The 20,869-nt window shown below is 42.9% G+C and overlaps 9 protein-coding genes across 9 annotated transcripts; 4 read left to right on the top strand and 5 right to left on the bottom strand.

Annotated features, from left to right (window-relative positions):
- Positions 1 to 491: 491 nt before the first annotated feature.
- Positions 492 to 908, bottom strand: BT62DRAFT_1005469 (uncharacterized protein; the record flags this gene model as incomplete). Its single annotated transcript, XM_043177155.1, has 3 exons — positions 492 to 547; positions 602 to 699; positions 751 to 908. The coding sequence occupies 3 exons, from the start codon at positions 906 to 908 to the stop codon at positions 492 to 494; spliced, it is 312 nt and encodes a 103-aa protein (XP_043040564.1).
- A 930-nt stretch (positions 909 to 1,838) lies between these two features.
- BT62DRAFT_893826 (uncharacterized protein) lies at positions 1,839 to 2,192 on the bottom strand (the record flags this gene model as incomplete). Its single annotated transcript, XM_043183160.1, has 1 exon — positions 1,839 to 2,192. One exon carries the CDS (start codon positions 2,190 to 2,192, stop codon positions 1,839 to 1,841), a length of 354 nt encoding a protein of 117 aa, XP_043040563.1.
- A 916-nt stretch (positions 2,193 to 3,108) lies between these two features.
- On the bottom strand, positions 3,109 to 5,270 carry BT62DRAFT_1005467 (ALDH-like protein; the record flags this gene model as incomplete). The annotated part of the gene is made up of 17 exons (XM_043177154.1): positions 3,109 to 3,156; positions 3,221 to 3,328; positions 3,397 to 3,433; positions 3,483 to 3,497; positions 3,551 to 3,602; positions 3,646 to 3,780; positions 3,835 to 3,861; positions 3,941 to 4,127; positions 4,182 to 4,230; positions 4,353 to 4,382; positions 4,433 to 4,444; positions 4,505 to 4,520; positions 4,573 to 4,627; positions 4,677 to 4,802; positions 4,880 to 5,034; positions 5,083 to 5,096; positions 5,152 to 5,270. The coding sequence occupies 17 exons, from the start codon at positions 5,268 to 5,270 to the stop codon at positions 3,109 to 3,111; spliced, it is 1,185 nt and encodes a 394-aa protein (XP_043040562.1).
- Positions 5,271 to 5,871: 601 nt separating this feature from the next.
- Positions 5,872 to 7,536, top strand: BT62DRAFT_1005466 (uncharacterized protein; the record flags this gene model as incomplete). The annotated part of the gene is made up of 4 exons (XM_043177153.1): positions 5,872 to 5,969; positions 6,032 to 6,188; positions 6,605 to 6,749; positions 6,806 to 7,536. 4 exons carry the CDS (start codon positions 5,872 to 5,874, stop codon positions 7,534 to 7,536), a joined length of 1,131 nt encoding a protein of 376 aa, XP_043040561.1.
- Positions 7,537 to 8,109: 573 nt separating this feature from the next.
- Positions 8,110 to 9,617, bottom strand: BT62DRAFT_1005465 (uncharacterized protein; the record flags this gene model as incomplete). The annotated part of the gene is made up of 8 exons (XM_043177152.1): positions 8,110 to 8,251; positions 8,306 to 8,381; positions 8,441 to 8,540; positions 8,599 to 8,797; positions 8,847 to 8,929; positions 9,003 to 9,263; positions 9,308 to 9,327; positions 9,377 to 9,617. 8 exons carry the CDS (start codon positions 9,615 to 9,617, stop codon positions 8,110 to 8,112), a joined length of 1,122 nt encoding a protein of 373 aa, XP_043040560.1.
- Positions 9,618 to 10,287: 670 nt separating this feature from the next.
- On the top strand, positions 10,288 to 11,115 carry BT62DRAFT_1020613 (uncharacterized protein; the record flags this gene model as incomplete). The annotated part of the gene is made up of 2 exons (XM_043178265.1): positions 10,288 to 10,306; positions 10,373 to 11,115. 2 exons carry the CDS (start codon positions 10,288 to 10,290, stop codon positions 11,113 to 11,115), a joined length of 762 nt encoding a protein of 253 aa, XP_043040559.1.
- Positions 11,116 to 11,366: 251 nt separating this feature from the next.
- BT62DRAFT_993878 (uncharacterized protein) lies at positions 11,367 to 13,041 on the bottom strand (the record flags this gene model as incomplete). The annotated part of the gene is made up of 3 exons (XM_043190436.1): positions 11,367 to 12,192; positions 12,288 to 12,885; positions 13,002 to 13,041. 3 exons carry the CDS (start codon positions 13,039 to 13,041, stop codon positions 11,367 to 11,369), a joined length of 1,464 nt encoding a protein of 487 aa, XP_043040558.1.
- Positions 13,042 to 15,244: 2,203 nt separating this feature from the next.
- On the top strand, positions 15,245 to 15,874 carry BT62DRAFT_919548 (uncharacterized protein; the record flags this gene model as incomplete). Its single annotated transcript, XM_043184167.1, has 5 exons — positions 15,245 to 15,253; positions 15,283 to 15,312; positions 15,340 to 15,358; positions 15,488 to 15,507; positions 15,650 to 15,874. The coding sequence occupies 5 exons, from the start codon at positions 15,245 to 15,247 to the stop codon at positions 15,872 to 15,874; spliced, it is 303 nt and encodes a 100-aa protein (XP_043040557.1).
- Positions 15,875 to 20,407: 4,533 nt separating this feature from the next.
- BT62DRAFT_893456 (uncharacterized protein) lies at positions 20,408 to 20,662 on the top strand (the record flags this gene model as incomplete). The annotated part of the gene is made up of 1 exon (XM_043183143.1): positions 20,408 to 20,662. A coding segment is annotated over one exon (255 nt), but the record flags the coding sequence as incomplete, so codon positions are not given.
- Positions 20,663 to 20,869: the final 207 nt, after the last annotated feature.

The raw sequence follows: 20,869 nt of genomic DNA, 5'->3' as shown, positions 1-20,869 counted from the left end.
CAAGGGGTTTCGACAAAAGACGCGTTTTCTATGTCTGGACATCCGGCACCTTGCATCAGGTGATTCTCGATTCCTCGCTTTTATTGTAAAACCCCGAGCCGCTCTGGGTCGCCTCACACTTTTATTGAAATATGTTAATAAAGCTGGCATCATCACAATGCGAAGACCAACCGTTCTCCAGCTCAATCTTGGTTTTGACACTCAACAATCTCGGTTCGTATATTAGTCAGAATACCCCCGAGTTGGGTTCAACTCCTAGCGAAAGACTTAGGATGCCAAAATGACAAGTTTTCGTATTTCTCTAACTGGTATTAGAACATTACTGCAGGTAAGTAGAGTAAAAAGACATTATGCAAACTACACACTTGTACACAAAGCGATTCGTTTTCCAGCTAAGGTATATGGTGAAGGTTGAAATTTCTGCTGGATGCAGAGAGGCTGTTAGTATTAACCGCAGGAATGGAAGGAACAAGGCCGTACCCTCTTCAGCTTTAACCTTCGCGCTGATGTATATTCTCCACGACGCGGTGGTCAGACAAGAAAGTGACTAGCACAATTTCAAGGTCAGCCAAAGCAGTAGAATAGAGACAACAAGACGTACCGAAAATATTGGGAGAGCTGTCGAGCATGGGCAGATACACATACAGACACACAGTGATGGTCCTAGTTCTGCTATCGAGAACGCGAGCAGCGAATTCCCTTAGCAATCGCATACGAAGGACAGGGTAGATTTAGCCGGATTTAAGGTACAAAAATAACGTAGCAGTAGCGGCGAGTGTGTTGAATCTGTTTCTGGCTTTCAATGCGACGTACGCCTGTATTGAACGGAAACGCCTCGACGCTTTTCCGTCGTAAAAGCGCCTCTTTAGGTCCCATAGCGAAGAGAAGGGACGACGAGCACCCACCATGACAATCGACTACCCCTGCCCAGAGTCTTCATCAGCCCTCGCGTATTCGTAACCTTCCACCTAGAAAGGCCCAAGGATGAAATTAAGAAGCTGGTGTATCATAGAGGAAGGTTGGAATGGCAGCGAAAAGGGTCTTCGCTATAATCAACGATCAACGGGATGAAAGCAACGAGCAGACATCCGAGTATCGCACAAGCAGCTGGGTTTCATTTTGCCCTTGGTACATGGGAGGGCGTTTCTTGGCAAGGAAGGTTCGGCAATAGCCGAAGTCCCGTTCTGCCCGGCATTTTCTTGGCTTGAAGCTATTCTCAATTCTGCTGTATTCCCGTCGTATTTCTCAGTCTGATAAGAACTGCGCCTTAAACATTTGCCTATTGCACGCGTTCATTACCGAGAACGACGTCAACTAGAGCACCGGTGTTGCAACTACTCCATAACCAGCGCCAGTGGTTCATGAAAACTATTCATGTTACCTCCCCGACAATGATCGACCGTGTATACACTTCTACTCTCTATTCATGTCCGAATTCCTCATTTTCCTTGTGTCTGATCAAGGGTTCGGACCTCATCCACCACCATCACCTACGTCTGAAACTTCATTTCTTCTTTTGACTCTCAAAATAACCTTTACTTATGCACAGAAAAACGTCTTCTATAATGGGCCCCCTTAAAATAGTAAGTAAGCGCTTAGTACCAGGGCACTTGGCCCACTGCTGTTACTCGGTACAAGTATCTCCTTCTAACAATCTTTCTTGATAGATGCCCGCGCGTACAAGCGGTAAACCAAAGACTCAGCATGCGTCGCCGATCATGTCAATCATTGAAACACCACAGACTTTATAAAGCATAACGTTATGTATAATCTAAACGGGTATGCGGATCACCTATCTCTCGCAACTAACACGGCTTCACACAACAGCACCACAGCGCTTATGCTGGTGCAAGACAGATTCTCCACACCTTTGGGTCATCTGTCTCTGCGATCCCAACAAACCTGGGATTTTTCAGCAAAAAATCCACCCGCCTTACCCCCTTCCGGGCCTCTTCACGCCCTTTACCCCGGACGCGTCTAGCGAAGGCCTGCTGTACACTCGTACCGCCCTTTACGAGCTTCATTTCCTCCGGGGTGACAAGCACGCGCAATGCGGTATATAAGGTCGTCGTCAGGTCTCGCACAGTGACGTAGTCTCCCTGCGGGAAAACATGAATTCTCCAAGGCAGATATTTGGAGACTAGAATGAGCATCGGAAGGCGCGGCTGCGTCGCGGGTTCATCAGAGAGCATCGGGATGTATTCGTGGAGGTCACTGGAAAGGTCGACATCTATATGCGTCGGCTGGAGTGAGGGGTGTACTTGGATTGCCCATGGTATATCACCATCAACAACCGTATCATCTTCATCGACGTCTGGAAGAGCAATGGTCCTTCGCAGCTGGTCAGGTGTTGGCGGAGGGTCAATATGCATTGGAGGTGACGCGGACATAGGGGAAGACAGGGACGAAGCACCGAATGTCTGGACAGCGAATGGATGCGGTAGGGCGGTGTAGTTGTTAACGGGAGATGGCGTACTGCTGAGAGAACGAGAATCGTAAACGACGTAACTGGTGTAAGGTTGGATCTGCCATGACGGCTGCGGTTGACTGGGACGACAGACGAAGCGCTGGTGAGGACGAGCCGTTACTGGTGAGGGCACTTGGTCGGAATCGTAAGCATACAGCTCGTTAGGCGAGTCCGCGAAATGAACAGATTTTGACTTCATGGTCAACATCCAAAGATTGTCAGACGAGAGAGCAGGCTTTATAGCAGGCCTTGCTAGATGACTGACCTAGTATCAGTGGGTATGTCGCAAAAGATTTCAAGGCGCAAGCGCTTATATCTTGGGTCTTAGATAGGGGCACCCGTATCCCGATTTCGCAAGAGCATTCCAAATCCATCCTACCTGTGAGTCATTTTGACAGTTTTCTTGTCTTTCCAGCTAATTTATATGATATCCCATACCGGCAACAGTATAGCAGGCCGCAAGCATAGCCCCGGAGTCATCCGGATCACACGGAGGCGCGCCTTCAGGGCATACCATTGTCCTTGGTTAGTTCTCGCGCCTCACAGGATCAAACGCCGCTGAATGTCTGGGTCGTCCCTATAACCGAGTGGGTATTCGTTGCCCGGATCTTGCTACCTCACAGCACCCAAGTATCGGTGTATTAGGATTCGGCATCGAGACCGAATGCAGAGCCGCCTGCAACAATGCCCTACCGAATATTCTCTTTTCCCTCTCTAGATCAATCAGAAAAGAACACGGCTGCACACTCGTACGCTGGTCCTGAAACCCCGTGATAGCGAAGGGAATTCATTGATGAGTGTTGTTCCATCAAATCTGGTCGAAGACAGGCAAAGCCAAAATTCATCATGATTTACACCGCACTATGATTCGCGACGCTATGCCAACTAATCAATGTGTATCGGCTTCGTGCTTGCTTTACAGAACTTACTGGTGCTGCAGACCCACCCCTTCGACGTGCAAACACACTGCAATGACTCTCAATGCATCTTATGTCGCAGGTTAATATTCACGGACTTGACGTTGGTGTAACTACAATTGCCTTGGTCAGCTGACTATATTAAAACGTTTCGCAAGGGGCTCACTTTTGAAGCGCGTATTCACTGAATTCTCTTCCAAATCCGGATTGTTTAAATCCTTCAAAAGGCACGTTAGCATGGCAGACATTGTAACAACTGACCTAATATGCGTTTCAGTTTCGTCACTGAAATCAGAGAGGATAGGCAGTCCCAAGCAGTCCCAGCTTTCAGATTATGTGCAGTTTCGAGAGCGCGAGTGATGTCTTTGGTGAATACCGCTGCGGCCAATCCGTAGACTGAGAAGTACGAAGTCAGTCGGAGACGCGGCAAGCCGACATTATGATGCATACATGTATCATTTGCTTGTTGAACAACATCTAATAAGCGCCAAAGAATCCACGTGAATGGTCAATCCACATGGAAGTGAAAGAAAGGCCCAGGGAAATTAAAACTTACCCTCTTCGTCTTCAAACTTGATGCAGCTGATGGGTCCGAAGATTTCCTCCTGGACAATATCCATATCGGGAGTCGTGTTAGTGAATATGATCGGTTGAACAAAGTACCCTTTAACGCCATGACGTTCTCCACCAAGATTGACTGTAGCGCCTTGCGCCTTGCCTATATCGATGAAGTTCATCACGCGCTAAAAGCTACCCGTGAGATTGCAAAAAAAAAAAAGAGAGAGTGGAGCACACACGTCAAATTGCCTCTTAGAAACCAGCGGCCCTTGAAATGAATAATGGGAACTGTAATATAAACGAGTTGATCAACCACGACTTGCCTTCATGACAATGCAGTTCCCAGTTGCGAGCGCTTTTAAGGTGCGTCACTTAAAGGCACATCGATGATCAAGTATGGAAGCACGTACCAGGTCCGAGTTTCATGACCATCATGAGAACTGGTGATTTGGATGATGAGTTCGTGTTTACTTCTCAAGGTATGACTGACTCGGGAAATTCCCTTGAAAACAAGGCACGTCAGTATCGACGTCGCGGGCACAATGGGAATTTTTTCGCTTACATGGAATGATTTGGCCCTGTGCACAAAGATAGCGAATAAGTACCCGGAGTGCTAAAGTGATGATCGACGTGCAACAACTCCGATAGGTTCGTGCCTGGTATATGTAAGTCGGCCCTCGTCCGTCTAGACTGCATATCAGTTTCGTATCCTGTCGAGGGAGCTCACAACTAACTTCGATTACTTTGCCCGCAATCTTATCAGCCCACCCGGCGTAATACTTCATGACATCGATAGATAGTGGCAAATCTGCTTTTTGCGCCCAACCATAGGTTTTACCTAATGAGGCCGGTTGAGATAACTGCGAATAGAAAGGTCTAGATGGAACTCGCCGTCATCCAGAGCCTCCAAAGCACACAACTTGTCCCTATTCTCAACCATGGCATTGGCAAGCTTGTGCATCAGGTCGGCGCGAAATGACCCCGAAACCTCGAGACCCCATGTAGCGTCGAAGGCCTTCTGTGCGCAGTCCACGGCTATATCCACGTCTTTAGGGGTGGCTTCGGAGACCTTGGTAATGATAGAGCCATCAGCTAGATAAAACAATTAGGGAAACGTCTTCGCGTAGTATGACGACGCACAAGGATTAATGACACTGAAAAGACGGTGCTGTCAGTCTGGAGAAGAAAATCTTCCCTGAGCCAACTTACTCAATTGCAGTGCCAGCAGATCCGTCGACAAACTGTCCGTTAATGAACAGTCCTGTGGGAAAAGATGTCGTTCCCTTATAAACGGGCGTTTCAAACTTGTGGGAAAAGTGCAGAGACATCTTCAATCGAGGCAAGGAACTCAAGAGCGAGAGCCCGCTAGAGCTCTTTATACACCTTTGCTCGCAAATCTGTCGCAGAAGTTTAAGTTGACGTACAGCACAGTATCCCGCCCGTCAGCTGAACCTTTCAGGTCCCTTTACTGCCAAATTCTCCTCGCAGCCGAGGAAACCTGAGAGGCAGTATTTTTATAGGCTCGAATCTACCTGAACATGATTAAATCAGCACTTTCAATGAGGTTCATGCGCACTATCAGAGCAGCTTACTGCCCTTGATGTAAGGTCATGGCCAGCATGTGACGTTCTGAGATCCACAAATATATAGTGTATAATGTATGCTATCTTATAAGGCCTTCGTCAGTATGTAAACCAATACAATTTGTTCAAGATCCGACCTATTATCGCCTTGGCCTGCACCTGTGGCTATTCGGCAGCGCAGAGGGAGCCCGAGAAAGCCCGACCGAGCAGCACCAGTGCATTGTCGCGTTAAGTGACACCATTGACGTGTCAAGATTCCTAGTGCCACCTACTTTACGATAGCTTCCCACGGGCGGCTCCGTTATCTTCATCATGTACTTTTAGCTTCGTGAACTCTAACATAACGATGGTTCGGCGTTTAATTACCGAGGGTCATTTGACGGGCAGGATATCCTTGGTGGATCGCAAATGGTATTGCACTCCCTCGGTCGAAAAGAGTCGCAAGTGCTAACGACTGTTGGACTTGCAGACGTTGAGAGGTACAGCTGACTCTGTAAGCCCCGTAGGATCACAGAAGCTCCCATCCTTGTGCCACGATTCGGTACGGTATATGGTCGTTTAATTTCCACGATTGAACATCCACCTTGCAAACCTTCCTGGGCCTCCTTTCGGATCAGAAAAGATCGGCTCGGCTTCTTAGGCCTTAGTCAGGAAAAGCCGCAAGTGGGTATGTACTCCAACCACTACCGCCACTGCGATAAGCCCCTGAAACCCTATCACCCGATGTACGATCTGTCTCCACTTTTCCCTTGCACGTGTGGCTCCCACGGCAGTCAAGGACGTTCTGACGCCCTCTCCACACTATACAAATGCACCTTTCTTGCCAGCTGACAACAGGAGGACTGCTGTAAAGATTCATTGCGCACGGGAGTACCGGATATATAGCCGAGTGTGGTATTGATTTTTCGATTGACCGTGGGCAGTGGAGGGTGACATTACGACGAATCTAAAGTTGCCGCGCCCCGAGAGCTATTTTCTGTTCCACGACCAAGAAACATGAGGAAGCCGCGAGGCGAGATAGCAACAGCACCGGATTTCGGAAGTACAATTTCAGAAGATAAAACACGTACGTTCAACAGCCCTCGCTCCTCGTCCAATCTCTCCAGTCCATGTCAAGCAAACGAGTACACTGGGACGACGATATCAAGCAGATACCTCCCCCAGTTGAGATCTACACTCCTCCACCTCAACTGCCATCCCGTGCTCAACCGGATGTAACATCAGGTGAATCTATAGGGCCTCGTCCGTGAACCTGACGCTGACGCTACTGTTATTTTCAGGTGCCCCGTTACCGAAAGCATCTGGTCTGCTTCCGTACACTTCCTCAGTATCCTCCACGTATTCTGCTGTCCCACCAGGGCAGCCAATTTCCGGTTTTCATCATAATACCGCCCCACCGGTTGCATCATCAGCTTCTTCCTCCAGTGCGCGACGTCTACGTCACTCGTCTCCATACACTTCTCTTCGAGCTCTCTTCTCCGCACATACACGAAAGCGACCAAACGCAGCACCTAACCCGTACTTTCTTTCTCATTCTTCCCCTTATATATCTTGGACACAGTATGCGGGTCCGTCGCATCTTTCCTCGTCAATAGCCATACATCGGGCTCTGAGACTGGGAACATGCCCGCCTATTGATTTCTTCTCGCCGAAGCGCGTCAAACCGCATGCTTCGGTGGCGTCGCAGTTTGCCTCTCATCCTCCTCTACCTAGGATTCTGATGTTCGTCGAGATAGAAAACAATGGATTCAACATTGAAGTGCGAACACGGAATGGAGTAGGCGTCACCGTCGAGGATGTGCTGCTGCGTGCGCAGACTGTTCTTCGTGCCCTGATAGGGCCAGAAATCCTGGGCGGATGCTACAGGCAGAAGTGCACTTGTGGAGTGGACATCGATAGAGTAAGCGCATTTACTACATTGTTCTTCGGGTTGAGTGTGGGAGGGGGAGCTATGCTTCACGAGGATCCGACAGTTTGGAGGATGCATCTGAAGCGTGTCAGGGCAATGTAAAGGTGCTGGCTGTCGGGGTATGTCTCGATGACTTGTATAATAGTATTGTAGCACATTCTATAACTGTGTATTTCTTCGGTCACTGTAGTTTGTAGTGCCATAACTACATCTTATGATATCAAAGGAGGGTTCAGCTCGACGAAATCAGATAAAAATGACATTCACCTCTCACCTCCAGGGGAGGGCGGACCGCAACTGATCCGGAAACGCGTCACATAAAACACGTTGCACTAGTAATCGTTGTTGAAGAATCACAGCAAAAAGCTCCCGAAGCGTAAACTGGCGAGCATTGATATGGCTGGACTCCGTGCCCGAAGAATTGTGGGATCAGTAATAGGTTTGATTGCCTGCCTCAGAAAGAAGCCATACTCCCCACCTCACAACCATCTTCGCGGACCACCTCATCTTATTCATCCGGCACGAGATGGAACCTGATTGGTTCCCCCCTTCGCATCGTGGCATGCCATTAGTATTCAATGTCCTACTTGCATGGATGTGCCGTGGGAAGAGCGACTTTGATGGGAATACGATGTGACAAAGAACAGAGCAGTTGGATTGCGGAAGAAGAGTCTATTACGCGAGAAGTTGCTCTAGGCTGGTATGTTGACATCGCACAGCTGCAGCCTGCCGTTTGACGTTAGCGTGAAGGAAAGCGCGTGATATTTTCCAGTTCGATCTGCCTTGAATCCAAGCTGAACTGAAATCCAGGATGCCACTGGCAACTCGAAGAAATTAACAACCAGAAGAAGGAAGTAAAGATATGAGCTACCTTAGCCGAAGAGCACTTTCGGCAAATACAGTGAAGTTTTGATAACGCGAAGCGACAGCAGCTCTCCACATGACGTCTGAAACGCCACGCATCAGCGCATCAATTAGGCAGTGGATTCGCCATTCCCGTCGTCACACCTCAAAAGGGGGCCCTTCAAGTCGGCGGTAGCGGCACCGTAAGGACCGGACGCTTCTGCATCATGAGGTTTAAATGCTGTGCTGTAGTGATGAAACCACTCACGAAAATATTCCCTGTGACAAATGACTCTATCTGGAGGCGGGTACATGTATTACTAGATTTTCAGAAAATGAAGGCCGGCCCAAAGTCTTCACGACGATAGCGAAATATTGCGAAGGCAAGCCTGGGTTAGGGTGCGATGATTGGATTCGGATGGGAATTGTTGAGGTGCGAGGCTTTGGGAGGGATCTTTGGCATAGAGTCGAAGGAACCCCAAAAATAGGCAGGGGAGCCGTGTCGCCATGCAGACGAAATCTGCTGGTCAAAAAGAGCCACGCCATGTTTTATCTAGACGTCAGCGCACAAAATGATACGATGCCATGTCACAGTCCGAATGTTTTTGGTGCATGAAGTCAGCGAGGACGTTGGCTGGCACTGTGGGATGTCCTAAACAGCCGAATGCAGATTTTCAACCCATTTCAGCTTCAAACAAGGCAAGCAAGCCGTGTCAGTCACCCACAGTCACCCGGACGAGATCGACTGATTTTCCATTTTTCTGTCCGAATGTTTTGGGCTTCGTGACATGACCTCCCAACTTATTTTGGGGCGTCCTAGAGTTGATCGTAAGGGCCTTTTGGTAGCGCGTCGCTGCTTTGTCAATGACTGGTACACATTTCCGGTGACAACAGATGAGTGTCATTCCGATGTCGCTTGGACTGTGCTCCGGATACCACCCCAAAGACTGTTTATGACACTGTATCTCGGCCGGGATTAGGAGCTTCTAACATCTCGTCCTGAACCACCTGTTCATTCTTTTTTTATAACCACCGGTGTTGTCAGAAGCGCTGTACAAAGTCGAGAAAAAGCTCTAAGAGAGTAATGAAGGATCGCAACCAAAGACGTGCCTAGCGTTGGACCATAACGTCCAAAAATGTTCCACCTGCGCACTCGCCTCACTTTCCCGGATGCCTTTCGATGTGTGATCTGATCGCATTATCACAGTTTGTCCCAGCACTTTGCCCGACTGTATGCGTTTGCTGAGGAGGACTGGATTGCACGCAAATGTACCGGATCGTGGACATCTCCAGGCTGCTGCATCAACGTCTTTGATCCTTATCGGTTTTTCATGTAACATCGCTCCTCGTATATGCCCCCTCCCTCACGATGCTGTTAATCCGTTCGGGGACAGGACGTCTACTCACTATCTAAACCTGACTATATGGGCTTCAATAGAGTCCATACAGGTCGTAGATCAAAGATACACGTACTAATGAAAGACTACCCATGCCCGAGTTCTTCGCCAAATCCTAACCATGTTGGTGTCCTGCAAGTGGATCCCTCGCGATGGCGACCTTTATGCCTAGCATTGCTCTGAGGTCGATCTAAATGCTGGGTGCCGGTGCCGGTGTAAGGCCTGTTTGAGAAAATCGAGTAAGGTGGCCGTCTCTTCAGTCAGCAAAGACCCATACTGCTTGAATCTTGTCTTCCGCTATCTTGCCGTCGTCTATCCACACGTTCAAATTGACAATCTACAGATGCCATAAATACAATGGAACCGTCCTGCGCGCCATTATTACCGCTAAAATGCGGAATATCAGTATGATTCGAATAGGGCGAACGACCGACGTACAAGATCTTGCTATCGTGTTGCGGTACATGTACATCGAAAACGTGAGGAAAGCTGGAAGAGGAAACTTGGTAATGGTGAAAGTTGGTGAAAGGCGCTGTCGGACCATGATCCCTATCATCGATTGGACTCGGACCTTTCGGCCGTAGTCACTCTCTTAAAGTGCTCTTTTACCCAAATGAACAAACAAATCCTCTGTGAGTAGCAGGAAACGAAGTTTCTTTTCTATTACTTAGTTACACTTATGTGGGTTTTACATGAAGGTATTGACGTCTCGTTTATGTTATACATAATGATGGAAAGATATGCGTTTTATTTGGATGCTCTCTCATTGCATCAAACGAACAGTCTTTCCGTTGATGAAAGAAATGCAGCAATCCTGAAGGACTCGGAGATCTGTGTCGATCACTGTCTCGCTTACATCTATGCAGATATTTCCGCCCTTCGCCAACTCACAGAGAAACTCCGCCTATTGGAGGAAGCCAAGCGCAATCACCGAGCAATCCTATCCCCCATCAGTACCCTTCCCCTCGAAATTCTGAGTGGTATCTTCTTCTATGTCACTAGTGATCCCACCGACATATTTGATCCAAATCATTTAACATGTGCCATTAGCAAGATCTGCCAGCTGTGCCGGTCTGCCATCCGAGTCACAGCTCTTTGTCCAGACATATGGACGAAGCTATTGATTGGTTGCGAAAGTCAGGATGGTGTGGAAATACATGAAGATGGTGCTCTCTTGATGCATCATTATCTTGGTCAAATCAACGCAAGCTGGAAATCTCGACGACTGATGTATCCTTCGATTGGAGAGCTCCAAAAGACAATCTGGCCGCGTTTGACTATGTACGCTGAGCGCTGGCGCTTCCATTGGAATGGATGGACGACACCAAGAAACGGTACGCCGAGGTGGCGGGAAAGGTCTACAACCCGGATGCAATGCCAGGACATCGGCCAGTACATTCTTGTCTTCGGGAAACTCAACATACAACCATTGACGACGTAACTTGGACATTGTGTTAGCCTACATGACTAGGGCCATCTTTTGGTACTGGCTGGTGCAGTTGTCTGCAGGTAGTTGTGCGGGTCGCCGGGACGAGAGCATTTGCTTTTCTGTGGCCATACCCCCAGACTTCGCTACAATGAATCATGGAAATATATTGCGCTCGTTGAAATACAAACATGCTCAATAATATAGTAGACTGTAGTAGACTACAGAATAACCCATGTGCCGACACTTTGTAGGAAGAAAATGATTCAGCTGTCGTCATACTCCAAAGGATCACAGGAATAATCACATGTTCTTGTACCAAGAAGAGTTACGTCAAGGCCATCAGCTTGTAAAGCCTTCAACTCTTCGATATCATCTCCAGTCAGATTACAAAACCTGGCATAGTCCCCAATCAGGCCGAATTTGCGCAATGAGAGATGGCGCCTAGCTTCAACCATCTTCACCATGGTGCGATCGGCAAACCGAATGTCTACTTTCCGACGGATCGGCAGATTCAGCTCAACCTCCTCGAGGTGGGGTATAAATTCCTTCATGTCTGCAAGCTGGACGATAAATTCCCACATAACCATATCGTCCTGGTCATTCCAGGTATACTGGCATAGATTGAATGAGGTGAGGGCGGACGCCAATTGGAGGTTGGAGAGAAGATGCTGATTGAGGAGGTCGATGGATATATTTAGGTAATTAAGAGTGGAGCAACGCGATTCGACAAGAAGGTCGTGGAAATCAGCGAGGAAATCTGATGGAGACTCGGGCTGCACGTAAGAGTCCGAAATCAAGGTTGCTTCCTTCAGAGCCGTCACAGAAAGACTGCGAAGGAATACGGTATTATTGACCACCAACTTGGACAACAAAGGTTTCGAAATATGAGGGGAAACAGTGTCATAAGATGAATACTGGCAGCAGATGTCAATCGCTGCAAGTTTGGGCGAGTTGCGGATAATATTGAACAAATATTCGAGTGGAATCCCGTCGCCTGTGTCCCATTCCTCGTCATCGCATAACTCGACTCGATACTTGAAACTCTCAAGCCTCGGAGCAGTAGTGGGACTAGAGTATTGGAGACCATCCCTTGAAACTCCATGTGTGTCAGCTCCGGAGCATAGTCAAAGGCATCGATCGTACATTCAAATCTTGGTCCCATCTCGTAGCTGTAGAGAACGCACTCTTTAAGCGAGGACAGGCGCCCGCGAAGATCACCCAACACGTGCATATCAATTGGATGGAGGAAAATATAAAGTTTCTCCCAGCGTTCGACATGCAAGGTTAAAGCGTCCCAAATGTCGTTTTGAAGCTCAAGGACTGGATGACTTTCGTCGCAAGTAAAATCGAACTCCATGGTGATGTCTAACTTGTGATTTTGCGAACGAGAGAATACTGTCTCTAGTACTGATAAGAGAGCATCATCTTTGAGCATCTCTGCCCTCTCACTGATGCAAAGAACTGATATTTTTGTCCATACCTTAGGACAGTGGACCGTGATGATAGACCGCCACAGTTGGCAGACCTTGCTAATGGCCCATGCTGGACGGCTGGTGTTAAAGATGTCGATAGGATCGCTCTCGGCACAGAAAAGGATATCGATCAAAAGTTCGGGTGGAAGAATGCTGGCTGGGGATAAAGCCGCTCGGTGATTGTGTTTGGCTTCCCTCAGTAGGTGGCATTTCTCTCTGAGTTGGCGAAGGGCGGCGCTCAAATGGGAAATATCTGCGTCGATGCAGGCAAGATGGTGGTCGACGCAGAGCTCTGATTCTTTCAGGATCACTGTGTTCCTTTCATCAAAGACAGCGCGGCTTATTCAATGCGGTAAGAGAACATCCAGATAAGATGCATATCTTTCCATCACTGTTTGTAGGTCAAAGCCTTCATGCATGACCTACACAAGCAAGGAATCTGAGTGATTGAAAGAAAACCATTCATTGTGACTCACAGAGGATATGTTATTCATTGCATGAGAGATGTTGGCAAACTGAATCAAATAGCTTGACCCTCTGGAGTAGTGATAAACAGCTACCATGACTAGCAGAGAGATGTTCTTTTGTTCAAAAGTTCTTGCTTGAGGTGGGACTCTACAAGAGAATATCATAATGTGCAGAACAAGTATAAATCATAGGAGTCAAATGTTCCCTCATTTAGATTCATATTTCCATGCCACAGATGCATTTTGTCTCAGATGGTGGTACTTCTGGTCAAACAAAACACCATACTTTTATGCAGTCCCACAGAGTACATGTTAATAGTGTCTGACATTACAATGAATGACAATTCACAGGTTGGAGAACAACTGCATCTCAGATGGATGCTGACTGCAATATAACATACACTAGTGTTTGCACATATTAAACATAAGATTGAACATGAAAGCAGCATTCTCTCTGACAGAAATTGTTTGCTCATCCATCAACTCAAGCCTCTGCTTCTCTGCCTCCTTCCTTATCATGAGGTCCATAAAGTTCACAATGAGGCCCAGCAACTCCTGAGAGAGGTGTCCCAATCAACTTGTACCTTCTGCTGCCAGCCCAAGCAACTCTTGTGACCACCAGTCCTGGCTCTGTGGTGGTACACTTGTCATTGATGGCCTTGGGCTCTCAAGCTCAGAGTCAACCAGGAACAGTGCAATATTTCTGCATTGATGAAATTCCCAGAATCATCTGAAAGTCTCCAGTTGCTTAAAGCCCTTTCTTTTCCTTTCTATCCCTTTCTGTATTTTCTCTTACTCAGCCTAATAAACTCATTATGACTCATGACTTCACAAAACTTGTCAAACCTTCTAGTAACATCCATTTGTATATAAACATAGCTATAAAACATGACTAGGTATCTAATTCCTACAACCCATCTTGAATCCTACACTTTGCATGACCTCAAGCCATGGAAACTAAGCTTTGTGTTAGTCCTGTTAAGCTCTCTTAGTTAGTATCCTAGGCTTTGTGCTAGTCTGCTAATCTATTTCAAGATACCAGTAAGATTACCTTGAGCTTGCTTGAACCCATACTTTGCTCATGGATACTATCTTCTCATAAGTCATGCTCACATTCTTATTCTCTTACTCATTATACCTCAACTACTAAACCCTTGCTCTATCAATTAGCTATAGCATCTGAAGCCTACAACACTGATGGATACATTGGGACTTGCTCAAGGACACAGTGTATTTACAACTCAATTTACTTGCATACTTATCTCCACTGAGTGTACAACTTCATTCTGAATACAATATCAGTTAAAGGCTCTAGTAATGCACCAGGAGTTCCTCCAGGACTCAATAAAGGAAAGAATTCTGAATAGAACAATCTCTTTCCATTTGAGACTCTAAGGATAAATTACCAGGCCACTTTCAATATGGAAATGTGACTCACAGATGATAGAAGCATAAACTAGAAGTGGAAAAACCAGATGAAGAACCTGCTAGTGAGAAAAAAGGAAGTTAATGTTCTGATAGAACAGACTATTTCTAACTTGGCATAATTGATGGTCCACTATCAACAAATGAGTATGATGAGGAGAAAATAGCAAGCATGACACTGGATATACCAACACTGAAGTCATTCTTGATGATTAAGAATGAGACATGACAGCTACTGAAATAATGAAAGTTTGTCTTGGAAATTGCCTTAAAAGCAATTGACATAGACCTTTTAAAGTTTCAGACCTTGCCATGTCAGAAGCTGCAACAAGTATTTAAGGAGAAATGGGCCCTAGTCAAGATCATATTCTGAGATACTTTATATGTCAAATGCAAGAGCAACAATATGGATCCAGAAAAAATTACATTTTATATCAATATAAGAGCTTACAGATTCTGATATGTATGGAAAATTGAGAGAATTAGCAATGTATTTGCTACTCTTGTTTGGGAGGACAGCTATAGAGGTTCTGGAATATGGGTTTTGGGACTTATCTGACATATAGCTGCAGCCAAATAAGTGGGAAATCAGTGGCATAGCATTCATTGCTGCAACAGAACATTTCCTATAGACCTTGGACATCTACCATGATTTTAACACTAGAAAGCCTAAGATAATAACAGAAGAATATAAATAATGGTCTATGAAGGAGTGAGTAATATAATAAGAGACATGGTAATGGTATACATACCTCAGTCAGGCACAGCATAGGCAACATGACTGAGGTATGAGTATATATGGCCAGGCTACATAGATGAGTAATGACAGGAAGTGTGTATATATAGTAAGTAGAAATAAATGATGATCAAAGGAATATGACAATCAAAAGGGTAAATACATGGGTATACATATAGATATCCTCCAACATAGAAGTCCTAAGATCAGTCATCTTGTAAAATATAAGAAGGCTGCAAGAGCAAATGAGCAGTGCAGATCAGATATCATGATCTAATATCAAGCTGACACACCAGATGGCATTGTGAGTTGGAGTGACATGTGATGTGCCAGCTTTGGTGAGAGCACTCCTCTAAATAGAAATATCTCCAGTCCTGGATGATTTTTTACTCAGAGGAGTGAAGTATATAGTAAACATGATTCTATTTCTCCATCATTTAAATTAGAAGAAAAACCCAGAAAGAGATGAGCTGTATGAATCCTACTATAACAATATTGAGGAAGAAGAAATAGGTGATGACATGTTAGACAATCCTCTGAGCAATAATAGTGATGATGAAGATGATCAAAAGAAGAGTTGGAAAGAAGGTCTTCTAAAAAGGAATAGTAGAAATAGTTCACTGGAGGATTCTCTATCAGGAGATGATAGTGATAATAAAAGAGACCTTTAGTGATGTTGCACCCCATATGATAACTTGCCTCCAGCTTTGAAGACTACTAATTGAAAGGTTAATGAAGTTTATATAGAATATAAACTGAAAATTACAGATATATCTATCTGGAATGGAAATGCAAATAGTATTATTATTACCTGACTTCTTAAAGTCAATGATCTTGCTGTTTGAAGCACTTTAGTAAAACAGACAGTTAGGCAAATTCATACCTAAATGACTTACTAGAGCTGCAGATATATGTCATTATTTCTTGCCATAAAGGTATTGACACTCAGTAAAAGTCAACTGGAAGATGCTGAGAAAAGCAATCACCACATACTACATAAACTGTAAATAAATGTGAATAGTGACATAAGCAAGCAAGAAATTCAATATACTGGCAACCAGAATACTCTTGCAAAGCTCTTAGTGAGTATTATATCTAAAAGTCTGAGTTACTAAATATCATTTATGATATAAGTGATACAGAGTTGATCAATGAAGTCATAGAAGATGCACCAGAAGTTTGAAACACTATTCTGATAATCCAACTCTATAAAGATGCAGTGGAATTTCAAGCAAGCATTAAATACCATGAGAAAGCTTTTATTAATCTTACTCTAATGTCTTCTCATAATCCATATTCTCAAGATAACAACAACACCAACTTCAGGAACAGAAAAACCAATGTGCATGTAAATCTCATAGGATAGTTCAGTAACTTTCTTCCTCTTCCATTTCAAAGAGATGACTCTAATATAACAAAGAAAGGTTTAACATTTAAGCAGAAGAGTGCAAGATCTTGTCAGCATTGTAGAAGTGATCAACACTGAGATCCAGAGTGTAAGTACCATAATAATGATATGAGAACTGCATGTACATGACTTGCTAGTACTAATGTGAAACATCCAGAGGCACAGAACAAATATGAGGACATGTATTATGCATTGAATGAGAAACTTACTAACTCAATAGAACAAAATTTTTATGAGAGCCTTCAGTCTACTGAAGTTTTATGCAATCTTGCAAGGATAAGCAAGAATAAACCTGATAAGAGTACATGCCTGGAGAGTGAATCAAACATTGAATCAAATAGTTGAAAGAATAAGAAAATCTTCTATATATCAATAATAAGTGACCTGAAAACTGAATATAAGAAGCCAGCTCTTAATCATCAAAGTTGATGATATCTAGTCAAGAAAATACAGAAGATGACATACCTAGTCTGACCAGAAGTAAGTCTGCATTCTGACCAGCCACTAATTGAGCTCTGAAAATACCTGAAATGCCCATTCAGATGTATATTTCTAGACAGTAAGGCCATTCAAGCAATAGCAAAGATAAATAGACTAGATGATAAAATGATTAAAGTGATTGTTAACTCAGGATTAGATATTATCTTAATATCACAGGAATATCTTCAGACACTGCAAAAACCACTTAGGCTATATGCTGAACAGAAAATTAATCTGATTCAAGTAACAGGAACTTCAATGATCTCACAATATTTTAACCTTGATCTATTTTTCAAAACAGAGAAAGTACTAGTTAAAATCAACATGGATACATATTCAGTACTAGGAATAAGTACTCCATTCATTTTTAGCAATGATTTTGCTGACTAATACTCAATCTCAGTAATTTAAAAGGATGGTCAATGTCTCTTGAGATTTGATGAAACTGATTGAGAACTGAAAGTGAAGAATTCAATGTCTCCATTACTCTAAGATCAAGAAGGAAATATCTTTCAAGTTAAATTTCTTTCATCTGAAAGGATATTTGCCTTCAAACATGTATTACATTGTAAATCCCAGCAACTAAAGGGCAACATTTGAGTTTAAAAGAGTCAGAGGCTTGTGAGAGCATCTAGAAGAATCACTCTTTTTCTAGAAACTTGCATCAAGGTTTTAGTTGATATAAATCAGTACAAACTATTATCTACTGTGTTTATAGAAAGGCATGTTCAGTATGATTCAGATAGTAAAAAAATTTATGGCTCATCTAATCTCTTTATTACAGATGAACAGGCCTTTTTACATCTGTCTCATTTCTCAGACACTCCTATTGTCATAAGTTAGAAACAGGTTCTGAGAAGAGCACACAATCCTAGAAATTAGCTGGACAGATTTAGTGATAATATAACATCAAGAGAGGATCAAGCCAGACAGGCAATGCTAATTCTGACTATTTTGGACTTGAGAAATGGCAAGCTGAGTTGCAATCATAGCTGTGCATTGATTCAATCAGACAGTGATATCACTTTCAGAGCACAGTATAATGCCTTTGAGTCTGATGATCCTTCAGCTCAAAATCTGGTGGTAGATGGACCAAAGACAGCTGAGTTTCCATCTGAAGACTATTCTGCTAGTGAGATTAATAAACTGTTAGACTTATCTTCAGATTTAAACACTGAACAATGAAATCAACTGCACAAAATGTTATTTGAAAATATAAATGCTTTTAAACTTGACAGATGCCTTAGAAATCATAATGTACTAGTGGAGATTAATCTAAAACTGGACTCAAAATCAATTTCATTGCCTCTATTTTCAGTTTCACCTATTAACTGTGAAGTTATGGATAAACAGATTGACTCATAGATACAGTTGAGAGTAATTGAACCATCTAAAATCCTATGTGGAGCACTAGCATTCATTACCTATTAGAATGGAAGATCACAGATAGTTATTGATTACTGACAACTTAATTCTATGGTGATCCCAGATGAGTTTTCACTGCTAAGGAAAGATGATATCATGCAGGCTTTAAATGGTTCTTAATGGCTCACTATACTAGATGCATTATCAGGTTTCACATAATTAACTGTGCATCTGAAATCTTGAAAGCAGCTTGCATTTAAATCTCATCAAGAGTTATGACAGTTTACATGAATCCCATTTGGATATCAAAATAGGCCTAGTATATTTCAACAGATCATGCAGAATATCCTTGCATTATTTCTATGGATATTTGCTTTAATCTATATTGATGATATTATTATTTTTTCAGCTACCTTTGAGAAACATCTGCACTATATAAATTAAGTGTTGAAAGCCATCATGAGGTCAGAAATCACACTTTTCCTGCTAAAATACTATTTTGCTTATCAGTAATTGCTACTTCTTGGACAAAAAGTCTCTCAGCTAGGAATGTTGACCCATAAATAACAGGTTAAAGTGATTTTGATGCTGGAAGCTCCGAGAAACATATATGAGTTACATATTTTTCATTATATATCCTCTTTTATGCTTGGATTGCACATTCATTGTTTCAGCTCTTATAGAAAGGTGTTATCTGAGAATGGATTAAACTGCATCAGAAAGCATTTGACTTATGCAAACAAGCCTTCATCAATGCTCTGGTATAAGGGTATACTAAAGAAGGATCTTTTTATCAAGTATATACTAATGCCTGTGATTATAGACTTGCTGAAATTCTACAACAAATTCTGCAAGTAAAAATTTAGAATCTTCAGGAATCAAAGTTGTATAAACACTTGCAAAAGGCATATAAGAGAGGAGAGCCAGTTTCTATGCTAGTTTCTAGTATATCAAAGGAGTTCACCAATGTATCTTCTGCTGGATCTTGGGAGAAGAATTTTTATGAGACAACAATTTATGTTGAATATGTCATCATATATTAGTCTTATATGTTGAAGTCAGCTGAATGGAATTACTCTCCAACAGAGTGCAAAGCTTTTATACTAAAAGAGGCTCTGATCAAGTTTCAATCTTTCATAGAAAGTGAAAGGATCTTGGCAGTAACAGACTATACAGCTTTAATCTGGAGTTAGACATTTCAAAATGTGAATCACTGATTACTAATCTGAAATGTAGTTTTTTCAGCATTTTCTAATTTACACATAGTATACTGTGCTGAACATGTACACTCCAATGTGAATCTAATCTCTCAGTTATAGCAAAGAATTCCTGCAGAATCTAGACCTTTTTCAGATTAGATCAGAGCAGTGGATTTATCTCATAATGTCACAAGAAATCTCTTTAAGAAATATGTATAAGGAACTTGATAATTATTTTGAGGAAAAATTACTTACTATAGAAACAAAGTATATTGAGACAGAATCTAAGATCAATATAAGCACATTTATAGTTGATCTTGGTGAAGTCACCATTGAGAATACAGAGAGAATCTCATATGCTTATGCACATCTAATCTTGGCCAAGCATTACAATATACTGATTAGAGTAGATGATCATGAGTTAGCATAATAGAAACAGGCATATGAGAAAGACTCACTGTATAGAGACATCATTATCTCTCAACAAGATGCTAGTGTTACTAATCAGAAGTATCTCTAATACTTTTATTCAGACAATGAGTTAGTCTATTTTGAAGATGGAAACAGATATAACAGGTTCTGCATACTAAAATCATTATGACTCTATGTAATGAGTGACATCTATGACTATTTTATTAAATTAGCTTACAGGAGTTATCACAAATATTACAATTAGCAAGCAAGCAGTCACTACTGGCTGGAAATGTCCTGCAACCTAAAAAAAATATATCAGTATCTGTAATATCTGTTAAAAGATAAAGCTATGCCATCATGATCCTGTTAGTTTATTCCAACCAATCTCTATTTTAACATGTTCATTTGAAGTAGTCTCTATGAATTTTATATCTGAACTTCTGAAATTATCAGAATATAATAAAATTCTTATTATAATTGATAAACTCACAAAATTTAGCATATTCATTCTATATAGTATGAAAATCACTGAAATCAAGACAGCTGAGCTGTTTTTTCACTATATCATATTCAAGTTTGAGATTCCAGCATAAATAATTACTAACTATAATATATAGTGAAGAAATAAGCTCTGAAAAGAAATGTGTCAATTTATAAATAATAAGATGGGCTTTAACAACATCACACCATTCTCAAGCAGATAGACAAATAGAGATCCTAAACTAAGGGTTAAAAATTGATTTGAAAGCATACATTGGATCTGAACACAACAATTGAGCCCAGCTTCTAGATGATTTAAG

Source organism: Guyanagaster necrorhizus (genome assembly GCF_019112545.1).
Source record: "Guyanagaster necrorhizus MCA 3950 unplaced genomic scaffold BT62scaffold_11, whole genome shotgun sequence".
Classification (NCBI taxonomy): domain Eukaryota; kingdom Fungi; phylum Basidiomycota; class Agaricomycetes; order Agaricales; family Physalacriaceae; genus Guyanagaster; species Guyanagaster necrorhizus.
Note: the sequence above shows the minus strand (reverse complement) of the source record. Positions and strands in the feature narration are given on the sequence as shown.